The 24,324-nt window shown below is 41.3% G+C and overlaps 1 protein-coding gene across 1 annotated transcript in view; it reads left to right on the top strand.

Moving 5' to 3' along the window:
* Positions 1-24,324, top strand: part of GRIK1 (glutamate ionotropic receptor kainate type subunit 1) — a 252,425-nt gene that overhangs the window by 152,199 nt on the left and 75,902 nt on the right. The window contains exons 4-7 of the mRNA XM_019476375.2: positions 501-682; positions 13,987-14,040; positions 16,039-16,212; positions 20,488-20,631. Of these exons, the coding sequence (XP_019331920.1) occupies positions 501-682; positions 13,987-14,040; positions 16,039-16,212; positions 20,488-20,631 (554 nt within the window). The remainder of the gene's footprint in view (positions 1-500; positions 683-13,986; positions 14,041-16,038; positions 16,213-20,487; positions 20,632-24,324) is intronic.

Below are 24,324 nucleotides of genomic sequence, written 5' to 3'. Positions count from 1 at the left end.
GGTCCTTTGATGCCAAATTAATAAGTACAATATGTACGTCTATAAACAATAAATCAGTATTGGTAAATGCCACTCACCCTAACCAGCTGAATTTGAAACTAAATAAGGTGGCCATGCTAGTCACTGACTTTGTTCCATTATTTGCCCACTTCTGAAATCAGAATGGAAGGTTAACAGGTAAGATTTCCCCAATTGCAAGTTTGCTGCTTTTTTTTTTAATATTGAAGATTATGACTACGCGCTGAAGTAAGAAAGAAAAAATGTCAAAAGAAATTGAAAATGCCTTTGTAATGTGTCTGCTTACAAGGTAAACATGCTCATGAGCAAAAAACATCTGTATAACCTGCACTAGCAAGGGAGCTGACAAATAGGAGGTTAACAGCTTAACCTTTAGATAGGTGGCAGTTTGAAATATAGTGGGAATGATAAAAAAGTCTGTCTAAATGGCAATAAATACTTGTGCAGAACAGGCAGTTGTTTGATTGGATGTCATTTTCTAGGTCTAATTCGCCTGCAAGAGCTCATCAAAGCCCCTTCCAGATATAACATTAAAATCAAAATCCGCCAGCTGCCCTCTGGGAATAAAGATGCCAGGCCTTTACTCAAGGAGATGAAAAAGGGCAAGGAGTTCTATGTGATATTTGATTGCTCACATGAAACAGCAGCAGAAATTCTTAAACAGGTAAGGGGTGGCAGGGGGCAGGAGGAGTGCTTTCATATTCTCAAAAGATATTGTGTCATCTGGTTTTCATTTGCTGGGAAACAGTACAACTGCATTCATAAGGATTAGGGTGGAGTTTTGTGTATTTTTTTCCTTTATTATTATTATTTATTTATTTATTTTTTTAAGGCAGAGGAAGTTGGTATGAAGCAACTCATTTGAGTTCAGAGCCCTCAGCTGGGTTTCACAGCTCTACAGAAGTGTACAATGCTAGGTCTTTGAAGAGCTGTTTGCATGACATCAGGAAAAGATTCATATTTGTTGTCTCTTTCTAACCAAGCAGAACTCATGAAGTTTCATTAATTTTGATATATCCAGCTTTAATTTATTTTCAGACTTGTTATGTCAAAAAGAAATTAAAAAGGCCATTTCCAAGCATGTCATAATTTGCTCTAATCAAGCAGGTCTCTCCACAAAGCCTACAGGAGTCAAATTCAGCTCTGAGTCTTGCCAGTATAAATCAAGATATTTATATACTGATATAGTTTACTAAGTTTCAAACTCTGAATGGGAGGAAGAGAGGGAGAGAGTTCTTCAAAAGGAAAGATTTTTATCTACCAACTGCATTTCAACAGCATCACAGAAAAGTGCTGTTAAGATACAAAGTTCTTGTTCTAAATATATTAGAAATTTAAGACCTCAGTCCCACAAAGCTTACACTCAAACTTTAATATATATGTTGAGTAGTCCTACTTACTTCATTCAGTACATAAAATTAAAGTAGCTGAATACATCTCTGTGAAACCTGGGTCTGAGACATCTGGATGCTCTGCCAGGGCAGACCTCTGTACCCATAAAAGGTGCAGACAAATCCACGTCAGCTTGAAGAACATCAACCCCATTACAGTTGAGCGGGTGGGGAAGCACCTGGAAATTTTAAGATCGAACCCATCTCCAATGCATAGGTTTGTTGTTCTGAATTCAAGGGTTTTTTTCAATGGTAATTAAATATTTTCAAGAGCAGGAATATATAGCCCAAGGATGAGCTTTGCAGTGGCTAGTTAAGTAAACAAAGTGGATTTTAGGGGTTACAATGGAAGAAAGTGAGATCCTCTAAGCATGCTGGAGGACGGGGCGTATTTCAAACATATCAGATTGTATATGAAAAAAATAAGCATGGAATCCAGGGAAGGATAGGTCACAAAGGGTGCCCCAAAGCAGGACGGGCTGGCAAAGCGCATTGTATGAGAAGCATAACAGAGACAATTAAATGCAGGCTCAGGCTGCAGATGCACATTCAAATAATCTGGGAGAATTCTTAGGTTTTTTTTCCTGGTAGAAAAGCTGCAACTCTCCTAGCAGAAACTGTGTATCTGTAAATGGCCAGAAATAAGATCTGCTGAATTTTGAATGTGATTGCAGCATGAACTTAACTGTAGAAGGAAATAGGGAGCTAAAGGAGAAGAGGTACAAGAGGTCAGAACTGTGGGAAGGAAGCAGCATAGCTACGGTATGAAGAATAGATTGAAGAGAAAAAATAATGAAAGACAACAGTTGTGGTGGCTCCAGCTGTCCACTGAGTAGTCCAGAGTGGGACTAGACAAGAGAAGTACATTATGAAGTTTTTGTAAAAGGCAGAAGGAATGAGCAATCTAGGTAAGGAATTTCTGCCTGTCAAAAAGGTGGATAAATTGAAGCCTGGAGTCTGCTTTGATTTACACTGATTACTCATATGATCACATGGCCCTAAAGCATGGAGTTCAATATTCTCAGTACCCCTATAGGAAAGTCCTATATAAATTTAATAGGGATGAAATTAAAAAAAAAAAAAGGGCTCTCTCAAAATGATTCTGAAAGCCCATAAGGTTTAATAGAGAAGAATATCCTCTCCCTGGAGACTTTTAAAACCTTCCAATTGTGGATCTCGATAGAAAATGTATAAGTCAGTGATAAGTGACACACAATGGCTTATACAAGCAGGAGTCAGAACCAAAAGCATTCAGTGTTTTCACAATCTTATTAGCCTCAATTCTTAAATTCTCTATTTCTATGGAATAACTGAAACCAAGTAATCCAGACTGGAAGGGACAGAGAAGCTGGATATTCAAGGATGATTAGTAGAGAGGCAGGGCAGATGCGTTTAAGAGGGTGGAGTTAATATGAATTATGAATGTACTGCATTTTAAGCGATGAAAGTTTTTCAAATTGTTAATATGTACATGAATATGTTTATATTAAATAAATTAAATGTAAACCTCATTTATACATAACATTCTACATTCATTTAAGTACATATAAACACATTTCCTGTTCCTGCAATATAGAGGAAGGATTTTAGCCCAAAACACTGGAGCTCCTTGTCAGAACAGAGAAGCTCAGTCTGTTCCTTTCCTCAATAAGCCATGACATATATTTACCATCCATATGCAAGTGTATGCACATGCATGCACCTCTCCAAACCAAGGCCTGTGCATCTCTCCATACCCGAGATTCTGTGTACACCCCAATGCCAAAAAACTGTCTCTCTGCTTTTCTTCTGCAATTCCTCCAAGAAGTCTCTTCCCTTTCCCTCTGTGGTACCTTTCCTTCTTTTATAGGGAGCACAGCCAACATCTCTCTTTTTTTCTCCCCCACCAGGGAAGAGGAAAAGCAGCATGTTCGTAGATGGAAGTAGTGAAAATGTCTGGTCTATAACATAACAAAAGAAGGTGGGGGTGGAGGGGAAAGAGATCAAGGTCCTGCTCCATATGAGGGAAAGGTTTCCTGCCCCTCATCTCCAACAAGCAAGTCTAGAAGTGAGGTAGAAAAGCATTCTTGTTTGACCACTCAAAAACAAAATCTCACATTTACACTGCAATGTGCAAAGCACTGCAAAGATGCTCCATGCAGGTGCAAACACACATCAAGGTGTTGCATGCAGTATCAGGGCTCAAAACCTCTCACTAGGATTTCTTGAGTGGGGCAGGAGAGAAAAAGATGGAAAGTGTCTTGGTTTAACTAAATCCAATTACATTAGAAATTAAGCCCTGAAAAACAACGTACAAGCATGGGCAGAAATACATATGAGATTATTCTGCAGATTTGAGACCATAGAACAAACAGGTTTCACTTGGAGCTTTGGGCAGTGAAGTTTGTCTGGGTTTAAATTTTTTTTTTTTTTTAAACAATTCCCTTTTATGGAGTGTGCTTCCTACCTTTAGCTTACTTAACAGCTCAGATAAAATATCAGTCGCACATCTTCCATGAGCAACTAACAAACACGCAAGGCAAGACAAAAAGAAGCAGGTAAATCAATAAACTAATTTAAACCAGATTTACAGCCCATACCTGTCCAAGTGGCTGCTCTCCTCACACTTTCTTTTCCAGCTTCAGAGAAGCCCAACCTTTTGTAGCCTCTGGCAGTCCCTAATTCATAGGTTCATGAGTTGCAAGGAGCTGGAAGAGACCTTGTAAATCACTGGGTGCAGCCCCCTGCACTAGGCAGGAAAAGACAACTGAGGTCAAATGACCCCAGCAAAGTGCCAGTCCAGTCTCCTCTTAAAGATTTCCAGGTGGTGACTGCACCACCTCTGGAGGGAGCTTATTCCACAGTCTAATCAGCTTAACAGGTGCAGCTGTTTTAACTGCTTCTCTCAGCCCCCAAAGCTGGAAAGAATGGAAAGTAATTTTGATTTATTTAACCTTTCCTAGTGAACTGTTCCTTTTTTGTAGCTGCTTGGAGGTTTCTTTAGGGCAAAAAGAGGATGGAGAGCTACTGAACAGATATCTTTCCTAGTTTGAGTTCTGAAGGTTACTAGGCCCTATCACTGCGTATTATTTTCTCCTGACAGAGAGAAGATATTTTGCTCTAATAATAGATATTGCTCCCTGATATACTAAACAATATAGTCGTTGCCTCCAATGCTCCTCCAAGAGCATCTGTAGCCTTCTGGAACTGAAGAAACCTGGCTAATAGTTTACAGATTCTGCCAACTGTGCCAACAAACTTTATGAACCAAGCAATTCAGATGACAGCATGCGTGTCCCACAAGCTCCATCATGTTTTTAAACTCTGTGAAGCAATGGGTTTCATAGATTTATAGATGTTAGGGTCAGAAGGGACCTCAATAGATCGAGTCCAACCCCTGTTATAGTGATATAATTTGCAAATTTCACACAATGCATCAGCTGAGTTTAGAAGGTGGGATTTTTTGAAGGGCACCTCTAGGAGCTGGCTGCTTCACTCTTATATGCCCTTTGGAAATCCCAATCTTATGCTCCCTGAACCTAAGTGATTTGTTTGCTGAAGTTTGCATGTAAAGCTCTTGAAGTGATAAAGAGCTAGATACAATACAGGATGAGGACCTAGGTGAAACTGAGGTATTTACATCCAAAACAGTGATGCAATAAAAGCCTCCAGTCAGCTGCTGCCTAACCTTGGAGGCATTTGAACTCACTCAAATGCTTCTCTATTCAAACTCAAAGTTTCCCTTGACACCTAAAAATCTGCTTCTGCATGTGCCCAGAACTGCCCAGCCTGTGCGACTCAGCACCTATTTCCTGGCTAAACACAATGTGGATTCAGAAAATGGGTATTTCTCTGTCAAAGACTCTCTATATGACCAGATTTCTGAAAGCTCACCTAATGTAGTGACAGGATTGGGGTTCCTACACAACGAAGTTGCAGCTGCTGCCACCACCTTTTAGAATGAAGGGAATTGTCACTAACCTGCATATAACAGTCTCGTGGCTAAACTGCTGCTCCTGAGAACAGGACACCTTCAACATAGCAGAAGACAAACCCATAATATAACTAGTCCAAGCAGAGGACCCTGATTCCCAGCCTATAGGTCAACCTGGAAATTAAAGATCCCTCTTCATGTTAAAGATGGTACAGGGTAACTAAGGCTAATTTAAGTGCATTGTGCTGTATAGATACTAGGGTCATGGAGGAAGCCAAGAGTTCCCCTAATGCTTAGGGTACCTAGTTGTGAGATGGTAATGTTGAGTCCTGGTTCCCTGATTTATTTCTGTGTTTTATATTCCTGAGTGAGGTTACTAACCATTAGGGCTGTGCAAAATGGCTCTGTTCCATTTCATCTTGAGTTTCGAGGTTTCAATGAAATAGCGTTTCATATCAAATTTCATTTCGATTCGAAACAGCTGTTCTGTTTTGCTTCATTGAAACAGTGAGGCTGTTTCGATGTTTTGCTAGATGGGATGATTCCCTGTCCCCAGCCAAACTGAGCTGAAGCCCCATCCCCAGCCAGATCCAGCTGGTCTGAAGCCCCGTCCCCAGCCAGCCCAGCTGGGCTGACTTCCCATCTCCACCCCGATGGTCACACTGGGGAGGGGAACTCAGCCCAACTGGGCTGAGTTCATTTCCCCAGCATGATTGTTACACTGGGGTTGGGAACTCAACCCCGCTGGGCTGAGTTTCCCCAGCATGATAGTGGTGCTGGGGTTGGGAACTCAGCCCAGCTGGGTTGATTTCCTTTCCCCAGTCCAATCTAGCCAAGGATGGGAACTCAGCCCAGCTGGACTGACTTCCATCCCCAGCGCCATGGCCGAAACACTTCAACTTTTGAAACATTTTGATTAGCTTCATTTTGTTTTAAGGCTGTTTCGAAGCCCCCCCCCCCTTTTTTTCAATTTTGCTGTTTCGACTTCGAAAGGTGTGGAAACAGTGTCGAAATGAAATGGCTGGCGAAATTTCGCACAGCCCTACTAACCATGTGGCTATGATGGGAGACAGGATATCAACGCCTCCTTCACCAGACAGGTTTAAGAAGAAAAACAGCAAGCCCTGCCTATATCTCCAAATAATTTCAAGTTTACTGCTGTCCCTAGATTTTCCTCTTGCTTAGTCCTAGGCAGCTGCTTGCTCAGTACATGCACTGTACAGGAAATTCAGTTGTCTAATTTTGTATCCTTGACTTCATTTTTGGGACTAGCTGCCCAAAAGTAAGGTAAGATGCCTAATTTAAGGTAAGATGCCTACCTTAGCTCCCTATTGGTTCAATTCTGCAACTTCTGCTAGTAAACCAGGTAACCTTGCTGACCTTCACTTGGTCATAGAATTCTGCTAGCAGAGCCATGTTCCAACTCAATGCAGCTTTGGTAAAGTATGCAAAGACTTGCAACATTTTGAAGAAATCAAATTTATACCCAGACAAATCCTTTTAATGACAAAGATATGAGATTTGTAACAATCATGTAAAATAAATGTAATTGATACAGTAGGCATTATTAAAAGAAGACAGCGCTTGGCTGAAGAAGGTACTGATCTAAATACTGCAAAACCCAACACTCTTTAAATAGAGCTAATTAAACATTAAAATATTCAAACAAGATTTATTTTTATTAAAACTCATCCCTTTCCCCTTATTTTTAATGATATTTTAATAAACTTGCTTAGTGAAAAAAAGTTGAAGCTGTTAGGGAAAAATAACGGGAAAAAAAAAACATTTGATATATTTTTTTGAGGATTTTGAATATAAACAGTGTTATCTTGATCTCTGGAAAATGGAAAGTTGTTTTAGCTTCTGAAATTTCTTAACATTTCTTTATAATTTTTTGACCAGTCCCCCCCCAACAACTGTTCTAATGGTACATATACCATTAACTTGGGGGAAAAAAAACAGCTTGGGTATTACTGGCCAGTAGTGATTCCACTTGCCTTGCAAGACAGCTTACACCAACTGCAACTGTTATAAGTGAATGCCTGTGCGCCGGTCAAGGTTTGCTTGAAAATAGTCAAGGTTTTTAACATTAACTTGCCATTTATTCTTTTTATGGTTATAAGTGATATAGTTTTTACTGTTAGACAAACTCATCTGATCTGGTATAGACTATGAAGCTATTCATTTTGAATTATCTCCTCCCTCGTGCCATTTTTTAACATTATTTTTATGGAATATTTTTTATGTAATAGATTGAATTTTAAATAAGATTTAGGACATTCATAAAACAGTGAAAATTTCTATAGTCACTTTAACTATGTGGGAGCAAAATAATGAATCTAGCAGTAAGCACTTGCTAAGTACAATAAGAAATGTGAAAATCCCTCTAATTATAATAAAGTGCACCAATTTAATTACTTTTCTTGATTAAAGTAACTTTGGTTATCATGGACATTAAGCAATCAATACTTTGTTCTTGGGAACTTTGAGAGCATATAAAGGAGCTCCTTAATGCTGCCCACTGTCCTGGAGTAAATTCTCTCTCACAGTCTGGGAAATAAAAGCCAGCAGGAATTATTTTAGCCTCTTGTCTGCCTCTGGTTAAAAATAAATATGGGGAGAAAGATTGTAACTCCAGCCTTTTAATTATTTAAAAAATAAAAGTTCCACTCCTTTTATGATTCTACCTCCAATCATTTGACATGAATGAGGAAGCCTAACCTAGTTACAAGTACACAACCACTGCTGTTGCAGAATTGGAGAAATTTCCATGATTAAATGGACCTTCTGCTTCCAAATCACCATTTGAGGTTGGGGACAAAAGGAAGAGATGTTTATATCAGTTATTTCCCTGTTCACTTCTTGGGCTTGAAGGAGCTGTCAACCAGGAAGATTTCCTCTGGTCATGGGGCTTTAAACTGTTTTTTCTTTACTAAATGATGTCACTCACCTAGGGAAAATCCTACCACATTGCTTGAGAAATCAGCGAAGACAGCAGGCATCTCTCCACATCTTTCAGAAGAGCCCTGTCACACATAATTTGAATAGGGAGCATCAGCAAATTAAATGTCCCCCTTTTCCAGGACCCTATTGGTAAAGTGAGCAGTTTCTGGGTAGGATGAATGATTCAAGAAGGCTTTACTCCTAGTAAAAACAGGGGTGGAAGGAGATCAGGGTAATTCCTATGGTGGAAGTTCTAGTTTGGGATTTGTGAATGTACCTGTAGTTTGAAAAATATCCTTTATTAAATTGTTGCAATTACTGTCTATACTAGATCGCTGTGGATTTAACCAGGAATCTCCAGAGTTAACAGCATGAAAATTCATAGGGCCAAGTAATGTAGCCAGAAGCTGTAATAGATTCACTACTCTTCTGGATCTAAAATAGGAGGAGACACATTCACACTGACCAGCAGGTTACAATAACACTTAGGTTATGTACAAATAGTCAAAAAGCCCAAAGCTGAATTGATTCATTCTTTGCAGGTTAGTCTACAATTCAGAGATTAAATAGAAACAGAAGTGAACAGACATTTAGCTTTGATTCAGGAAATGCAGTCACATACCTGCAATGGCTCAGGCCAGAAGCCTAGAACACAGATCTCTGGCACATAGCCAGCATGGGCTGTGTGTTCACTTCCTCTTCCTGCTGCCCTCTAAACTCTTCGGGATTTGTAGTCCAGAATCACAGCAGCAAGACTTTTCAGGGTTCTCATCACTTCCTCTTTCTGCTTCTAGGTGCCTCCGTGATTTGTAGTCCATAGTCACAGCCAGCAGTAAATTTCAGTGGAGGAAGGGGTGTTTAATCCCTTTCCCTGGCCCCAGGCCCCATCCAGGGTTTGCTTGGGAAGAAGGCAGTCCCCTTCCTGCAAATTAGGCTGTATCCTCAGCTGGGCTTGCCCCCTGCCCACTCTGTTATTAGCCAGCCCTCACTGTTCCAGCTAGGGGGAAGAGGGGCAGGGCCAGCCCTGCTCTTTGGAGCAGACAGCACAGCCTAGAGCTGAAAAGCATGCTGGGGGATTATGATTTAACTTGAAGCAGGAAGGGGCCTGGGACACAAGTTGCATAAACTAGTTTGACCTAAATCAGTTAAGTCTGATATTACATTCAATCAGGTTTATCTTAAAACAGTTTCAGTCATTTTGAAACTGGTTTATGAGCACTGAACTTCTGTTCTGTTACAGGTTTAAGCCAGTTTCTGATCACTTAAATTGGTTTAGGTGTAACTTCTGTCCCTAGCCCTAGGGTCTGTTCACACAGAAAAATGAACTTCTAAGCTTGTGTAATTCTATCCCAACTATGCAGTTGAGTCAATAAAAGATATCACCCTAAGAAATCCTTGCCTCTCATATAATTTCTGGACCACTGTAGCTACAACATTTCTCAAACAATAGCATATATTTTTATATTGTCATAGGTACATTTAGAGTCAGTTTGTAGGAAGCCTTATTCATCAATTTTATCTTCCTAACCCAAGAAAATAGATTAGTACTACTAATTAATCAGATAATTAGACACATTAATTTAAAGTTCGTTAAACTGCATAATAGCACTCATGAAAAAATAGTTAAGTATAAATAAGAAAACTTCTTGATACAACTCTGTCAACAGACTTTCTTTATAATTTATGCCACCCTTAGTACTCTAGCTTAAATCTGCCTTGAGCAGAGACTGTCAACAGTTCTAAATTACAAAGTACTTTTATAAGGTACATAAATGCCTGCTAGGAGCTACAGTAACATGCAGCAACTATGCACAGAAATGTTTCCAGCCGTGGTGACCCCACAGTTCAGCTAAATATGTGTGTATACTCCAGATACCCACAAAAGATCCATGTGCTAATTAACCCCTACTCATGATGATGCATGTCAGATGTTTAAGCCTGGTGAAGAAATAAGAATAACTGGAAATAGGAAAGAAAGGTGCAGCTCAGCTGTGGGAGTGAAAAAGTAGTTGAAATGTATTCAATGTAGTGGCTCACCATAACTTGAAAAAGAGTCAAGGACACTGTGCTCAATGGGCATTACTATATATCTTATTTGGACAGGCTGCACTAACCTATCCTTTTGGCATGTTATGTCCAATATGGGCCATGTGTTTTACAGTCACTCTCAGTGTTAATCAAATGCATTGTTGGTTTCCCTTACTAAGCACATGCTGCTTTGGGCAGCAGTTTAATGACAGATAATGTGTTTAATGAGGTTTTCTTGTATGTAGATATAAGGTGATGGGCTTTTTCCACAATGCTGACTTGGGTGGGGGGGGACACCTTGTCTTGTATTCAAGTAAAAATGGTGTTAATAGGCATTTGTATATTCTGCCAGTAGTATTTATAGTAATTTATATAAGAATTAACGTTCTTATAAAGTGTGATATTACCCCAAATCCATTTTAATAAAATCAAATCCATCATCTTTTTCTCTCAGGCCATGTCTACACCATGGTCTAGAGGTGTAATCGAATCATATGTAAACACATACAGTTTACACTCTCTAACACTGCTGTTGGTACTCTGAGCATCTGCAATGACATGAGGTTCAACACAGCCTGCTAAGCCCCTGCAGGACCCTTATATGCCCTCAGTTCCTAAGGACCAATGCTGCCACAGCTTCGTGGCTACTGGTACTCTGAGCTAGCTAGGGTGTGTCTGCAGCATGTGAACACATAGCTCCAACTGCAGTGAAGAAACACTCAGAGTGCCTTTACATGTGCTCCAGTGTATTCTAATTAGGCTGCTCTAGCATCACTGCAGTGTCACATGTATAAGCCCATGAGTGTTTAAAAATCATCACTGGGGTGCTTTAGCTAAAGCTTGTTGAAGGAGCTTTAATTAAAGCATCCTACGGCAATTTTTAAATGCATGAGAGTTTAAACACATGTGATGCTGTGGCATTTTAATTAAAGTGACTCTCCAGGAACCGCTCTAATTAAAATGCACGTGCATACGCACGTGTATAGGCAACTTTGGTGCTTGGTTTTCTTTACCGGTATTTTAATGTAAATATCTGTATACATCATTTAAAAAAATCTATTAATATTGTCCATCCCAGAGTAGCCACCCAGTAAAAGAAAAAGAGGTTATTGCCTACTGGCAAGACTGACTAATAACAAAATATTGTGTGAGTCACCCTAGGGTAGCTGCGTGTCTATCTATTCAAATCCTGATGCAACTTACATTGGAATACAAGACCACATTGGTGACCCATAGGGGGTGCATGAGGGTGCACGTGCATCCCCTGAGCTTGGCGGTGCATCCCTTGCAAAAACACACCACTGATACTGCTGGTGGCACCTGCGGGTGGTTGCCACTTGCCACCCCCCTGCCGCTGACACTGCCGGCCACGTCAGCGGGCGGTCCCCGATCAGCGCTGGCAGCTGCTGACACTGCCAGCATCATCTGCAGGTGGTTGCCAACCGCAAGTCGATGCTCGCCACCTCACCCACCACTGACAGCACTGTGGCCACCTGCAGGAGCACACTGCTTGCTGCTGCTGCCTGTGGGGGGCCACAGCAAGCTCCCAACCTCCGGGGGCACGCGACGTTCATGCAAGACCAATATAAATTACACAGTCATATATAATGTTATGTTCATATCCCAAAGTAGCCTTTCAAGACCCTAGCTACTTCAGTAGCCTTACAAGGTTCAAATCAACATTAGACTGACTAGTGACCTATATGAAACAAGCTGGGAGTTTTAGTGCAATTTCTGCTGAAAAGGTATCCACGCTACCATTATTTTTTACACTAATTGGCACCTCTGTAGTAATCTTAGCAGTGACTTAACATGGATTGAATAGTCATAGATATGGAACTACCTCAAGTGCAGAACTGAGTAAAAATAACAAGTGATGTGGAAAAGTCTGCATTTATATTGTTATGTATCATTTTTTGTATAAATAAAGGCCATCAATCTGTGGCCTTTCACAGGTAATAAAACACTTTAGGAAATAAAAAGGCAGTCCTGAAATGTAAATTCAATGAAGTGGTTCAAAGAAATACTTAACTCCCTGTCTTGTTTTTAGCACTTGGAAGTAGATTGGTCATTCTGAGTGAACATTGAGCTGTTTTTTATTATCTACAGTAGATTTAGGAGGGCTGCTTCTTTCCTTTCTTTAATTGGGGAATTGCCATTCATCATCAGGCAGCTGGTTTACAAAGGCCTTTTCTACATGCAGAATTCTGTAATGCTAATTAGTGCTATTTGCCCCTACCGTACCAACATCTCTGCAGATGTTTGCACCAAGTGCTTTTAAAGATACTGCTTAGACTCCTTTTGTTAGTCTGACTGAAAGCAAGGCTGAATACCCATTTATTCTGTGCTCATACTACTATGGCCACTAATAAATAACCTGTAGTATCACAATTAGGTAGTCATCTCCACACTGTCCCATAGCATGCAGTATCCTTCAACTACTTGGCTAGGGGTATATATGGGTATTACATTTATATTGATTTTTCCATGGTTCAGTCTATCTAAATACCCAACCATGCAAGCATTCAGAGGGCTTAAATCTCCCAGAAAAGGGTACACCCACTCTACATTAGTTCACTTCACAAGGTGTGCTAAATTAGATTGAAATTGGGTTAACCCAATCTAGGAAAGGTTAACATGATCTCCTGAACACCTCTGACCCCCCAGCCCCTGACCTGGCTACTTTTAGCCCCCTTTCCTGCCCAACCAGGCCACCCCACACCCATAGACCCACCTAGCCCCACTCCCCCAAGGACCCGTCAGCCCCCCAATCCCACCAACCCCCCCACAGATCCACCAGTCTCTCCGATGGTCTTGATAGCTCTCCCCATCCCAAGTTACAATGTCTACAGATGTTGGCAAGTGAAACAAGCCTGAGGATGTGGAACACTGTATTACACACACCAGATAATTCTGAAACAAGTGAAACCACACAAGGTTAGCCCTTTTCTCCAGCGGTATAATGCACCCCAGATAACTGGCCAAGGTAATAAAATGGGCAGAAAAAGTTAATTTTCCTCAGTTCCTGACAATGATCATTTTGTGCTTAAAAGAAAGTTTAATTACCACACTCTACCTTAGCTTGCCTAGCTTGAGAATTTATTAATACTTGGAAAGGCATTCCAGCAGAGTACTTTCACATGCTTTGTTTTGATCACCTCCTGTACAATTTAATTCCGTAGACTGATTATATTGCATTTAAGTCTTTCTTCCTTTGTTTTTTTTATGTTTACTGCCATATTTTCACTGAATGTCTTGCTCTCACTTTAAAATACAGTAAAACAGAATTTCTGATTAGCTTTCACCACATTTTCCATTATTTGATAACTAAAAATCCTTTCTAATGATACCTCATTCCAAACTAGACAATTGCACCTTTTTTTTCACCATCCTCCCCAACCCTAATATAGGGATGCTATTTTCCCCCCTGTGACTGTTTGCAACCTTTTATCTGTTTCTTGAATGGAGGTGATGACATTTTTTTCATTTTAACCAAAAATAATATGCATGCTATTTCTGAAGAAATTACCGTTTTCAATGTAATCAATGTGATATAAGCTGCAATGTACAGTTCCAAATTAATTCTGTGCTCTTAATAGTGAAATAATGTGAAAATACCTAGAATGAGGTATGCTATGCTGCTTCCTATTTAAAACTCATGTTTTACCATCTGACTTTTTTCTTGTTCAACAGATTCTCTCCATGGGAATGATGACTGAGTACTATCACTATTTTTTTACAACGCTGGTAAGAACTACTCTGGGATTTGCCAATTAAATGTCTTCCATTAGAACAAAAACAGCTGAAAGCTTTTATCTCCCTCTGAGTTTTGAGTGTCACTATTACAGCTGAAAAGCACTGATGTACCAAGTATTATTATGACAGTAAGCATCACTGTTTTTTGATGAAAATAGCCTGCAGTGTCTATCAAATCCTGCAGCACTGGCCAATGCTTTCCCACCCAGCTCTTTTCGTTGTGCCTCATAAAAATGATTCAAGTGAAATGCCCAACTGCACAGTTATATTTGGGGAAACGCTTTGGGTAGAGGTAGAATAATGAGGTATGAATAATACCTGCAAACTACACCAAACTTCCCCGAGGTGGGGTTGAATTCCAGCTTCCTAGATCAGGAGCCATCTTGAGTTCTGCAAAGTTTACACTGAGGCTCTAATTCAGCCGAGCATTTCAGGACATATTTAAATCAATCCCTAATTCAAAAAAGCACTCACCTAACTTTAAGCATATATTTAATTCCAATTGACTTGTGCAATACTGAGGCAGTAGAAGGTTTAGCTAGTGTCTGCTATGTAACAGCTTTAGGTTTTAGTGGTCAAACACTTGATAATAACATTTCACTTAATCATGAAACAAAATATGAAACAATATATTTATAAAGCATTTGAGACCTTTTCAAGCTTTCAGAAGAAGAGACATCTCTGTATTTCTTTTGCAATACAATACAAATGATTATTTGAATAATTATTAAGTATATCACACACATCCTCTGGGTTTGAGATCCAGTTTTAATTTTATATTAGAGGAAGAAACCATAGTATTGAACACATCACCTCATACATGGTAGGGTTTTTTAATTTCATTTCATCACATAAACATTTATGTAGAAATGAGATTCACTCTGAATCTAAGAGCCACTCTATCAGTCAAGTAGACATCTTGTCCAGAATATTTAGAACTTGAAGGAGGATCTTCAGAAACCTTGCTTACAATCTATTCTAATTTCCATCAAAATGCAAAGCTCACTTTAGGACCAGATGTAGGCTTCTCTCCATTTTGGAGTGCTAATTAATTTAATTTTAAAATGTCAATGCTTACTAGCAGTGCCACATTACAGTAGCCAGGGCAGTAAGCTACATCCCCTGTACTTTGAACAAGTAGTATTGGTGGTATCTCTGAAACTGTGGTATCTGTGGCATTGGTGGTATCTGCTGTAAAGGTTGACATTCTAATGGTGACAGCATCAAGCAGCCATGACTTGATCATTTGTCTCTTCGCAGGACTACGGGTATCAGCAAGATTTTATTCCGAAACAAAACCTGCAGATTTTGACAAACACCTCTCACATATTCACTGCATGACACACAGGTTTGAAATGTGTCATGGAATTATATCATTTACAGTATCTATTATTTTCCTGCCCTGCAAATTTAAGTGCCTAATGTACATGGAGTTACTGTGCATTGGCCCGACACATACATTACACATGCTGACAGCAAGCTACCTGAAGCTGGCAAAGCAGGAGAAAAATGGGGTCTGTAAGTAGTAAAATTGTATTGCTCTCGACATCTCCTGGAATTTTCATTCCCAGGGTTGAGAAGCATGTCTAGTGTTGGCCAACCAATTCTTCAAGTTGTTTTGTCATAGCTGTAACATTATTAGGGGACTGACATAAATCAAAATCAAGATACTGCAGTGCAGCCTGCTTGTAGAATAGTGTTGTTATGGGAAGCTGATTTTTATGTTCCAACAAACCAGATATGAGGTTTGTAATAAATCTTATGCAGCTTTGCTTTAGTCAGATTTATCACTGCTGTAGTTGTGACTAGTGTTTGTGGGCAAGCGGACAGAAAAGTTATGATGAAAAATATTCTAGCTTTTGATTGAAAGTGACAAAAATTATAGCATTTAGGCTAATTGAGAGGCATTTGCTACAACTGGCAAATTGTTTGCTCTTAATTCATATATCTTGAAAATGGTTTTTGTTTGTTTTATTAATGCTGATTTAGGACCTGTTTGCATTAGACCTGGAACCCTACAGATACAGTGGAGTAAATATGACAGGCTTTCGCTTGCTCAACATTGAGAATCCACAGGTTTCATCTGTTATTGAAAAGTGGTCGATGGAACGTCTGCAGGCACCACCCAAGCCAGAAACGGGCCTCCTGGACGGCATGATGACTGTAAGCAAATAACTTCAGAATGTAATTAGGGAAAAGGCAAAAAAACCCTTGACAATCCTGTACCAATTCAGAGGTAACACAGACATGTTCCCCTATTTGTCTGCATGGCTAGAAGGAAACAACGGAAGACACTTAAGAAACAAAATCAGAGTGCCAACCTCTCCCTAACCTTTAAAGACCAATTCTGGCAGCCCTTAACTTCCATGAGTACTCAGGGGAAATGTTGGTTCAAATACTAATACGTAGCATGGATGAGCTACAGAAAGTTTTACTAAGTATTTGCTTTTCCTCTTTCTTTGTTGTGCAAATGCTGAAATGATATTATAAAACACAATACTTTTTTATTTCTCGGAGAGAATTGTGCATTTGTTCTTTTAACCAAACCATTAGACATACAACAAGCCACTGCTACCTGGATGAAGAAATAAATTACAATTTTTTTTGTTGTGAAATGCACATGCAGCAGCTTCATTTCTCTAAAATTGTTCAGGATGTGTGATAAAGAACATAACAGGAAATAAAAATTTCCAGTGCAGGTACAGGATTTATAATCTGCAAACAAAGATGTGAGCAAGTAATATCATTTTTAAATTGGAAAAGTGCTTTTTCTCTCAATTCCCATCATCTGCACTGGCTTTTAAGCAACACTCTAGCTTTTAAGATGTAATTCAGAGATAAATGAAAGGTATCATCCTGACAGGAAATGAGCGTTGTTTTGCCCCTAGAGATCAAATAGAAAAAAATAGAAACAATTGAATGAATTGAACGATTCTTACCAGTACTGTCCTGGTTTTTGGGCAGCTTTTTTCAGAGTAAGATAACACATGAGATGGAGTATGAATCAGATTTTATTACAAATGATTGCAGATGTCATTTTGACACATCTTAACATCCTGAAGAGAATTTCTGAGGCCCACTATCTCCAGCATTTTAAAATCTTACGTGAGTACTGCCACAGCATTCAGTGGCAAACAAGATGATAAAAAAAAATCCCAGAAAATCTACAATGTAATATGTACATACCATGGAAACACACAACAGAATATATATATGCAGGCAAAGCCATCCATTTATGCAGGCAGGATTACTAGATCTGCAGATATCAAGCTATCCAAAAGAAATGTGTATGTATACTTGTTTGTTACTGTGATTGTAGAGTAGCCTTGGGGTTTTTTTTCCATTTTAAATTGTTTTGACAAAAAGCAGCTCATCCTTGTTTGCATTATTGATTGAAAGGCTGTGAAGTCTCTTTGCTAAGATCACAATCATTACTGAACCCTAAATCCAGAATAAAACTGTAACTTTTCTACTAGTGTCATTAATATCGTGGTCATATCTGTAACACCCAAAGCCATGTACACCATTGTTTGTTTGTTGGTTTTTTTTAATGTTCCATTTGGCTACACTGGGCATGTCTACACATGCATTTAAGCAGGACTAAATTTAATGTGCATTAAGCTAATGCCCATTAAGCGATTTTTGGCAGGTGTCTACATATACAGAAACTTGGCACTAAAGTTAGTGCATTTGGCATTAAAGTTGGTGCCAAGTCCCTGCAGCACTGCCATGTGACCCAGTGGCTGGGAGACCCGGCAATAAAGCTAGTGCTGGGTTGTGTCTACATGTGCATTAATGCACTTTAACTAATCGTGCCTAAATTTGATGCCTGCATTTGCAGGCATCAAATTCAGGTGCTATTAGCCTAAATTATCCATTTTTAATGCATATTAAGGGTGCACGCATGTAGACATGTGCCCATAATGCACATTAAATTAGGCTAATGCGTATTAATGCATCTCATGTACACACGCCCACTGTTAAGCAGATAGTGCCATGCTGACAGTTCAACTGAATTAAATTCTCTATCCATAGAGCAGGAATAAGACAGGCAGCAGCTAAAGCTTGCCTACACCAACCTCCCACGTGCCTTTGCACTACTGGGACTTGAATATTAGTGTTGAGGAAAAACAACTTCTATGGCAGTATTGTGTTTGACCCCTTTATTGAACACTGCATGATTATGTACATGAATGCCTTATGCTTCCCGAGGCTGGGTGGGTACAGCGACCCCCTGCAGGTGGTGGCGGGGGCATGGTGGCGGCAAGTGGGAACCATTCTCAGGCAGCCGCAGTGATGTCGGTAATGAGGGCATACCAAGGAGAGACTGCCCACAGGTGGCCACAGCTGTGTCGGCAGTGAGGATTTGGGGGTGGATTTGGGGGGGGCGAGCGCCGAGTGGTGATTGGTGACTGCCCACAGATGTCACCAGCAGCACTGGCAGTGTGGGGGTGGGGCGGGGGAGGTGACAGCAAATGGCAACTGCCTGCAGGCATCGCCGGGAGCAGTGACAGCGGCCAATCTCAGGTACCTACGTGCACCCCCTACGTGCCGCCAATGATTATGAATTAACTTTCACATAGGCTCCCAGATGCCATCAGAAGGCAATGATTTCTGCTTCTATAAAGCTGCACCAGATGCATACTAATGCCTTCTTTCATATTTTATCAACCCTCAGAGTGATCCAACCTTTGCACACCCAAATTCCATCCCAAAGGGAACTTGATTCAGTTGGACTGTCAGCCTGGCACTATCTGCTCAACTGTACAGCCAAATGGAACATTAAAAAAACAGCAAACAAACAAGAGTGTACATAGCTTTGGGTGTTACAGACATGGCCACAATATTAATGACACTAGTAAGAAAGCTCCAGTTTTATCCAGGATTTAGGGTTCAGTTATGATTGTGATCTTTGTAAAGGTATTTCACAGCCTGTCAATCAATAATGCAAACAAGGCTGAGTTGGTATTTTGTCAAAATGATTTAAAATGGGGGGAGAAAAGATGAAGCTACTGTGCTTACCAAGAATAACTATGATTGGCTAGTCCAACTTCTTACATGACACTACCAACACAGGAACTGCTGCCAGGTACAGACAATACAATGCATGTATCTTATTATGAGTTAATGGCATAGTCTCGCAAAGATGGGAATGGAAACTGGGATCTGCTGTGAAGCACTTCCACCAGAAAACCTCACACCTTCTGGGCTACATTTCTCACAGGTATATCCCCACTTAATTAAGCAGAATTAAAACCTAAAGGAATTTGCCTTATTCACCTTAATTTTGAATCCACTCAAAAACCTATTGAAGTTTCTCCATTGACCTGATATGCTTTGGATCAGGCTCTGAGGCAACAGGACTTGTTTGCAATATTTTAAGATACTTGACACATGATATAGCAGCTGTTGCCCCTGGCAGTATGTCTTACCATTTATAGGAATTTTTATTTGCTTTTGATTGTAAGAGCATGGTTTTGTGCAGATCCTGACTAGTGTGTCAAGAATGATTCCTTATCTGCAGTGTATTAAGACTAGTTGATAAATTCAGATCACATTTGATTGCCAGCAAAACCTCCAATGCTGATAAGATTGATGCCATTGTAATTTACTTAGGTAAATGAAACAGACAAAGAATCAAATCTATTAATTTCCCCAAGGAACTGCAAGGAAAAGGAATAAAAAATGGGTTAGCTTTGCAGTTCATATAATGAGTCCAGCTTCTCATCTGCAAAGTTAATTTTTTAATTTTTTTTCTTAGGCCCCAATATACTTCTACATAATCCCAAATTTTTATAAAAATAATGCAATCATTTTATTCTCAGCCCTGTGAGGTAAGTAAAACTTGTAATTGTCATTTTACATATGAGGACACTGAGGCATAGAGAGTGAAAGGATGAGTTTTTCAAAATCACCTCAATGACCTTGGACCCTGCCCAGGTCAAAATGAATTTCCGTGAGACTTACTGCAAATATTTGAAAAGCAGCTAATCCATTCTTCCAAAGTCCTCAAGCATTTATTGATGCTGGCTTCAAGCCACCCTCAAGACTGCCCCTGAAAAATATGCAACTGCCTCCCCTACTCCCATTTTCATGCTCCAATCCTAGAATGCTGTGGGGTCACTTCCTTCACTGCCACACAAGGAATATAAAGGAACATTATGTCACCTTGTTTCTGTGCTTTAACCCCTAGACACCTCTTCCTTTCTCACTGTAATTGTTAAATATTAGTTTAGCAATACCTAGCAGCATACTTTCTGAATGTAACACAAGGTATAAGAATTAAGGGCTGTTTCTTGTATAACTTTGGATTTACATGGAAGTCCTGGTGAGGAAGCAGTGGAGTATCTCACAACTAGGAGAATGGGGTGAGGCCTCTTGGTGGAGAAAAGGAGGAGTAGAGGTATACATTAAAGAACCCTTCTGTTTTTCATGCAGACGGAAGCAGCCTTGATGTATGATGCTGTTTACATGGTCGCAGTGGCCTCCCAGCGTGCCTCCCAAATGACTGTCAGCTCCCTGCAGTGCCACAGACATAAGCCATGGCGTTTTGGACCCAGATTTATGAATCTCATAAAAGAGGCAAGTGAAGACCATCTGTTTACAGCTAGCATCCTTTCTTGTTCTTGAATGCACTGGGTTTTGTTTTAGACCCCTTTCTGCACTTATGCTTTATTCTGATTTTTAGGATTAGAAAATCTGTTTTTTGTCATTTATCTCCTTTAACAGAAGAGCTTTGAACTGATGCAAGGCTGCTTGCCTGTGTTTCATCAGCAATTTTGTGCCATCTTAAAACAAATAAGTGAGAAGGACCACCAAGAAACTCTTGGCATGATCCAATTTCAGGATAACACACTGTGAGACTTTCCAAGTGTTTTTTCAAGATTAATATTTTCTTTCAGGGCAGGGAAGGAGGTAAGAATGCTTTCATGAGCTTTACTTGGCAGGGCAAGGTGAATGGATGCAGCAATCCCTGCACTATGACTCCTCAGTGGGTAGAGGACTAAACTATAGTATGAAAAACTTTTACTATTTTGAGGGATCTGGGAGTCTTGTAGGAAGCAATGGATACCCTGAAACATATATAGATATCCCTGAAGCTAAGTGCCTCCCTGATCCACTCCAAGAAGTTCAAGTGCTGCATGGCAGGCCCCCATCTCAGGGGGATCATTTGAACACTCCTCAGGTAAGACTATGAGGCTGTTGTGGGGACCACCATGTCAGAAGAGGGGTAATAAAATTTGTGAAGTCACAGGACACATGCAGGAGTTTAGAAACATGGCAGAGTTTTGAAACCCTACTGGAGCTACTTCTCCATAGTCTTCTGTTCCCCCAAAACAGCACTATCTCCAGAGGATGTCTGTAATAGGGCTGTGTGAAGCTTTGGTAGCCAATTCAATTTGGAGGAGATTTGGGCTGATTCCGGGAGTGAATCTCTGAATTTGAATCGAATCAGGAGACCAATTAAAAGCTCCAAATTGATTTGAAGCTTCTAAATCCATTTGGAAAAGCTTTGGAAAAGATTCAGTCACTTTGGAGTTTTGGCCAGACTAACCAGGCAGCTGGCACAGCTACCTCCAGCTGGTAAAACTGTTGGGGTTGGAGGAGGGGCAGGGAAGGGGCTGTGGGGAGGAAGGGATTGGGGCTGGGGTTGGGACAAGCTGCCCAGCTGAGACAGGGGGAGCACATTACTTGGGGAGGGAGGTACGGGGGGGGGGGGGGGGGTGGGATGCAGCTGTGGCTCGCTCCAGGCAGAAGGGGGCAAGTGGCAGCAGGGCATAGCCCCCACTTCCAGCGCTGCCATGCCCACATCCGGCACCCACCCCTGCCCCAGCTGGCAAGCGACAGCAGGGCAGTGTCCCCACTCCCAGTGCTGATGCAGGTGTGGCAGTGCTGGGAGCAGGGCATACTGCCACCCAGAGCGAGCTGTGCCTTCATCGCGTCCCCCTCCTGCGCCAGCTAGACTGGGTGGGGTGGGGCATGGGGTCAGGTAGGGCAGCTATGGGGGCTTCTCACTTCACACTGGGGCAGAGGCAGGCACAGCTGGAGGAGATGTGAGAGAAGCTCCCATGGCTGCCCTGCCTGGCCTCAGCCTCCCGGTACTTAAAAAAAAAAAAAAAAGCCTCCCCCTCACTGGCTGTAGCAGGGGCTATGGAGGCTCTGGGGCCACATGGCAGAGCCCCCCCACTCAACTCCCATTCCCTGATCTCCCCCACCTCAGCCCCGCCTCTCATAGCCCCCCCCCCCATCCTCCACCCAGCCCCAGCATCTCAGAACTTAAAAAAAAGTCCTGCACTCACTGCTCTGGCAGTGGGATCAGGGCCTCTGGACACTAGTGGCAGAGCCCCCCTGTGCAGTGTGGGGCAGCGGGGATCGCTTCCCCCCCCCACCTGGCACCCACATGGCAGCTGTTGCATCAGGTGGGTGCAGTGCGGCTCAGCAGAGTGCCGCACACTGGGGCAGCTCCAGCAGTCAGCCACAGCCTGGCACTGCTCAGCCACAGCTCCCAGACAGCCCTCAGTACCCTGCCGAGCCATGCTGCACCCTCACCAAGAGACAGCTGCCACGTGGGTGTCAGGCTTGGGGGGGTGTTCTCTGCTGCCTCCCTCTGTCCCGTGCTGGGGGGGGCTCTGCCATGAGCCCTCAGAGGCCGTAATCTCTGCTGCTGCAGCTGGTGAGTGTGGGGCGTTTGTTTGTTTGTTTGTTTGTTTGTTTAAGTGCCAGGAGGCTGGGGCTTGGTAGGGGATGGGGCCAGGTAGGGAAGCCATGGGGGCTTCTCCCATAGCTCTCCCATGTCCGAGGAGAGGCAGGCACAGCCGGAGGAGCCACAGGAGAGCATTCAGCCACCTGGCTGTGCCTGCCTCTCCCCGGCCGATCCAAATCTCCGAATCAGTGCTGAATCTCCAATTCTGATTTGGCGGAATTGAATGGGGACAGTGATTTGAATCACTGAATTGAATCACAGTCCTCTGAATCAGCCAAATCTGAATCCAAACTGAATACTTCCCTATTTGCACAGACCTAGCCTGTAGCAAATATGAACTTCTCTTCCTTCATCTTCACTTGAACTAAGTAGGGTCTTTTGCATGATAGAGATTGCTTTACCACCTGCAACTAAAATAAGGCTGGCATTGTATTCTTGCAGCATGGTACATTTTAAGAACCATTCCAATGGAAGTGAAAGCTAGAAAATAAGTTTGTAAAGGCCAGTGCTGCTCTGCTGTATATACTGGGAGACTTTATGTAGTAGGCAGGGTCTGGATCATAAACCTTTACACTTACTTCCATTGCTTTTGATCATAGTTTTAAGAATCTCAGCAGACCCAATTCCAAGTTTAATGCTAAGCAGTTTTCTGCTCCGCATTTATTATGTACAGGTGGCTTCTCTTGCATGGAAAGAGATGTGTACTAATTACTGATCATTTCACAGATAATGTCTTTCATGGTCAGTAAAACACTGATTTAAACACTCCAAGAATCTTATTTTCCTGTTTCCTGGGCTAGCCAAAAAGCTGGTTATTAAAATGAACTGGTAAGATGTAATAAGGCAGAAATCCAGTTTCTGAGGATGAATACAACAGGTGTTTAAGATTAAATGGCACATACAATAGGATCTGCTTAGTTCAGGCTAAGAACTGGGAGACCTAAGAACTGGCAAATTGTGCATATTAAGGAACAAGCAAACAATAATTAGTCTGCATAACAGTTTGTATCCATTTATTCTGATAAGTAAAGCCATTTTATAGACAGGCACGTAGACTAGGGACCTGCACAGCAATCTAGCTTGATGGGATATGGCTATGGAAAAGGGATGTGCATCCTGATTTATGGAACTTAGTGTGAACAGTGTGGCACCATGGGTTTTACATATTACTTTTTTTTTTTTTTTTTTTGAGTTCCAGTCATCTAATTTGTTCTGATGCATTTGAGGAAAGAATAAAAGTGGAGGGGCCTCTGAGTTATACAGCAGCTGGTGCTCTGCTTCTCTTTTCACTCAGCAGATGGGCAAATTAATTTTTTCAGCCTATCAATATCCTGCTGGGAAGTCAGGGTTCAGGCCTTATACCTTCCTCCAATAGGCATGAATGTGTTTCTACCTGAAAACAAAAGGAGTTGTTTCTCTGAAGGCAAAATGTGGCTCTTTGTTTATACTGGTCTTAACACATGCTTGTCAGACTCATTTGCATTTTGGGGTTTTTCATAATGCAGAAAAGCACAGGGTATTGTGTTAACATGAGTGCACTTCCTGTCCCTCAGAACTCTGGGTGACAGGTG

This window comes from Alligator mississippiensis, chromosome 1, assembly GCF_030867095.1.
Source record: "Alligator mississippiensis isolate rAllMis1 chromosome 1, rAllMis1, whole genome shotgun sequence".
In the NCBI taxonomy this organism is placed as follows: Eukaryota; Metazoa; Chordata; order Crocodylia; family Alligatoridae; genus Alligator; species Alligator mississippiensis.
This window is presented reverse-complemented; position numbering and strand designations above follow the sequence as displayed.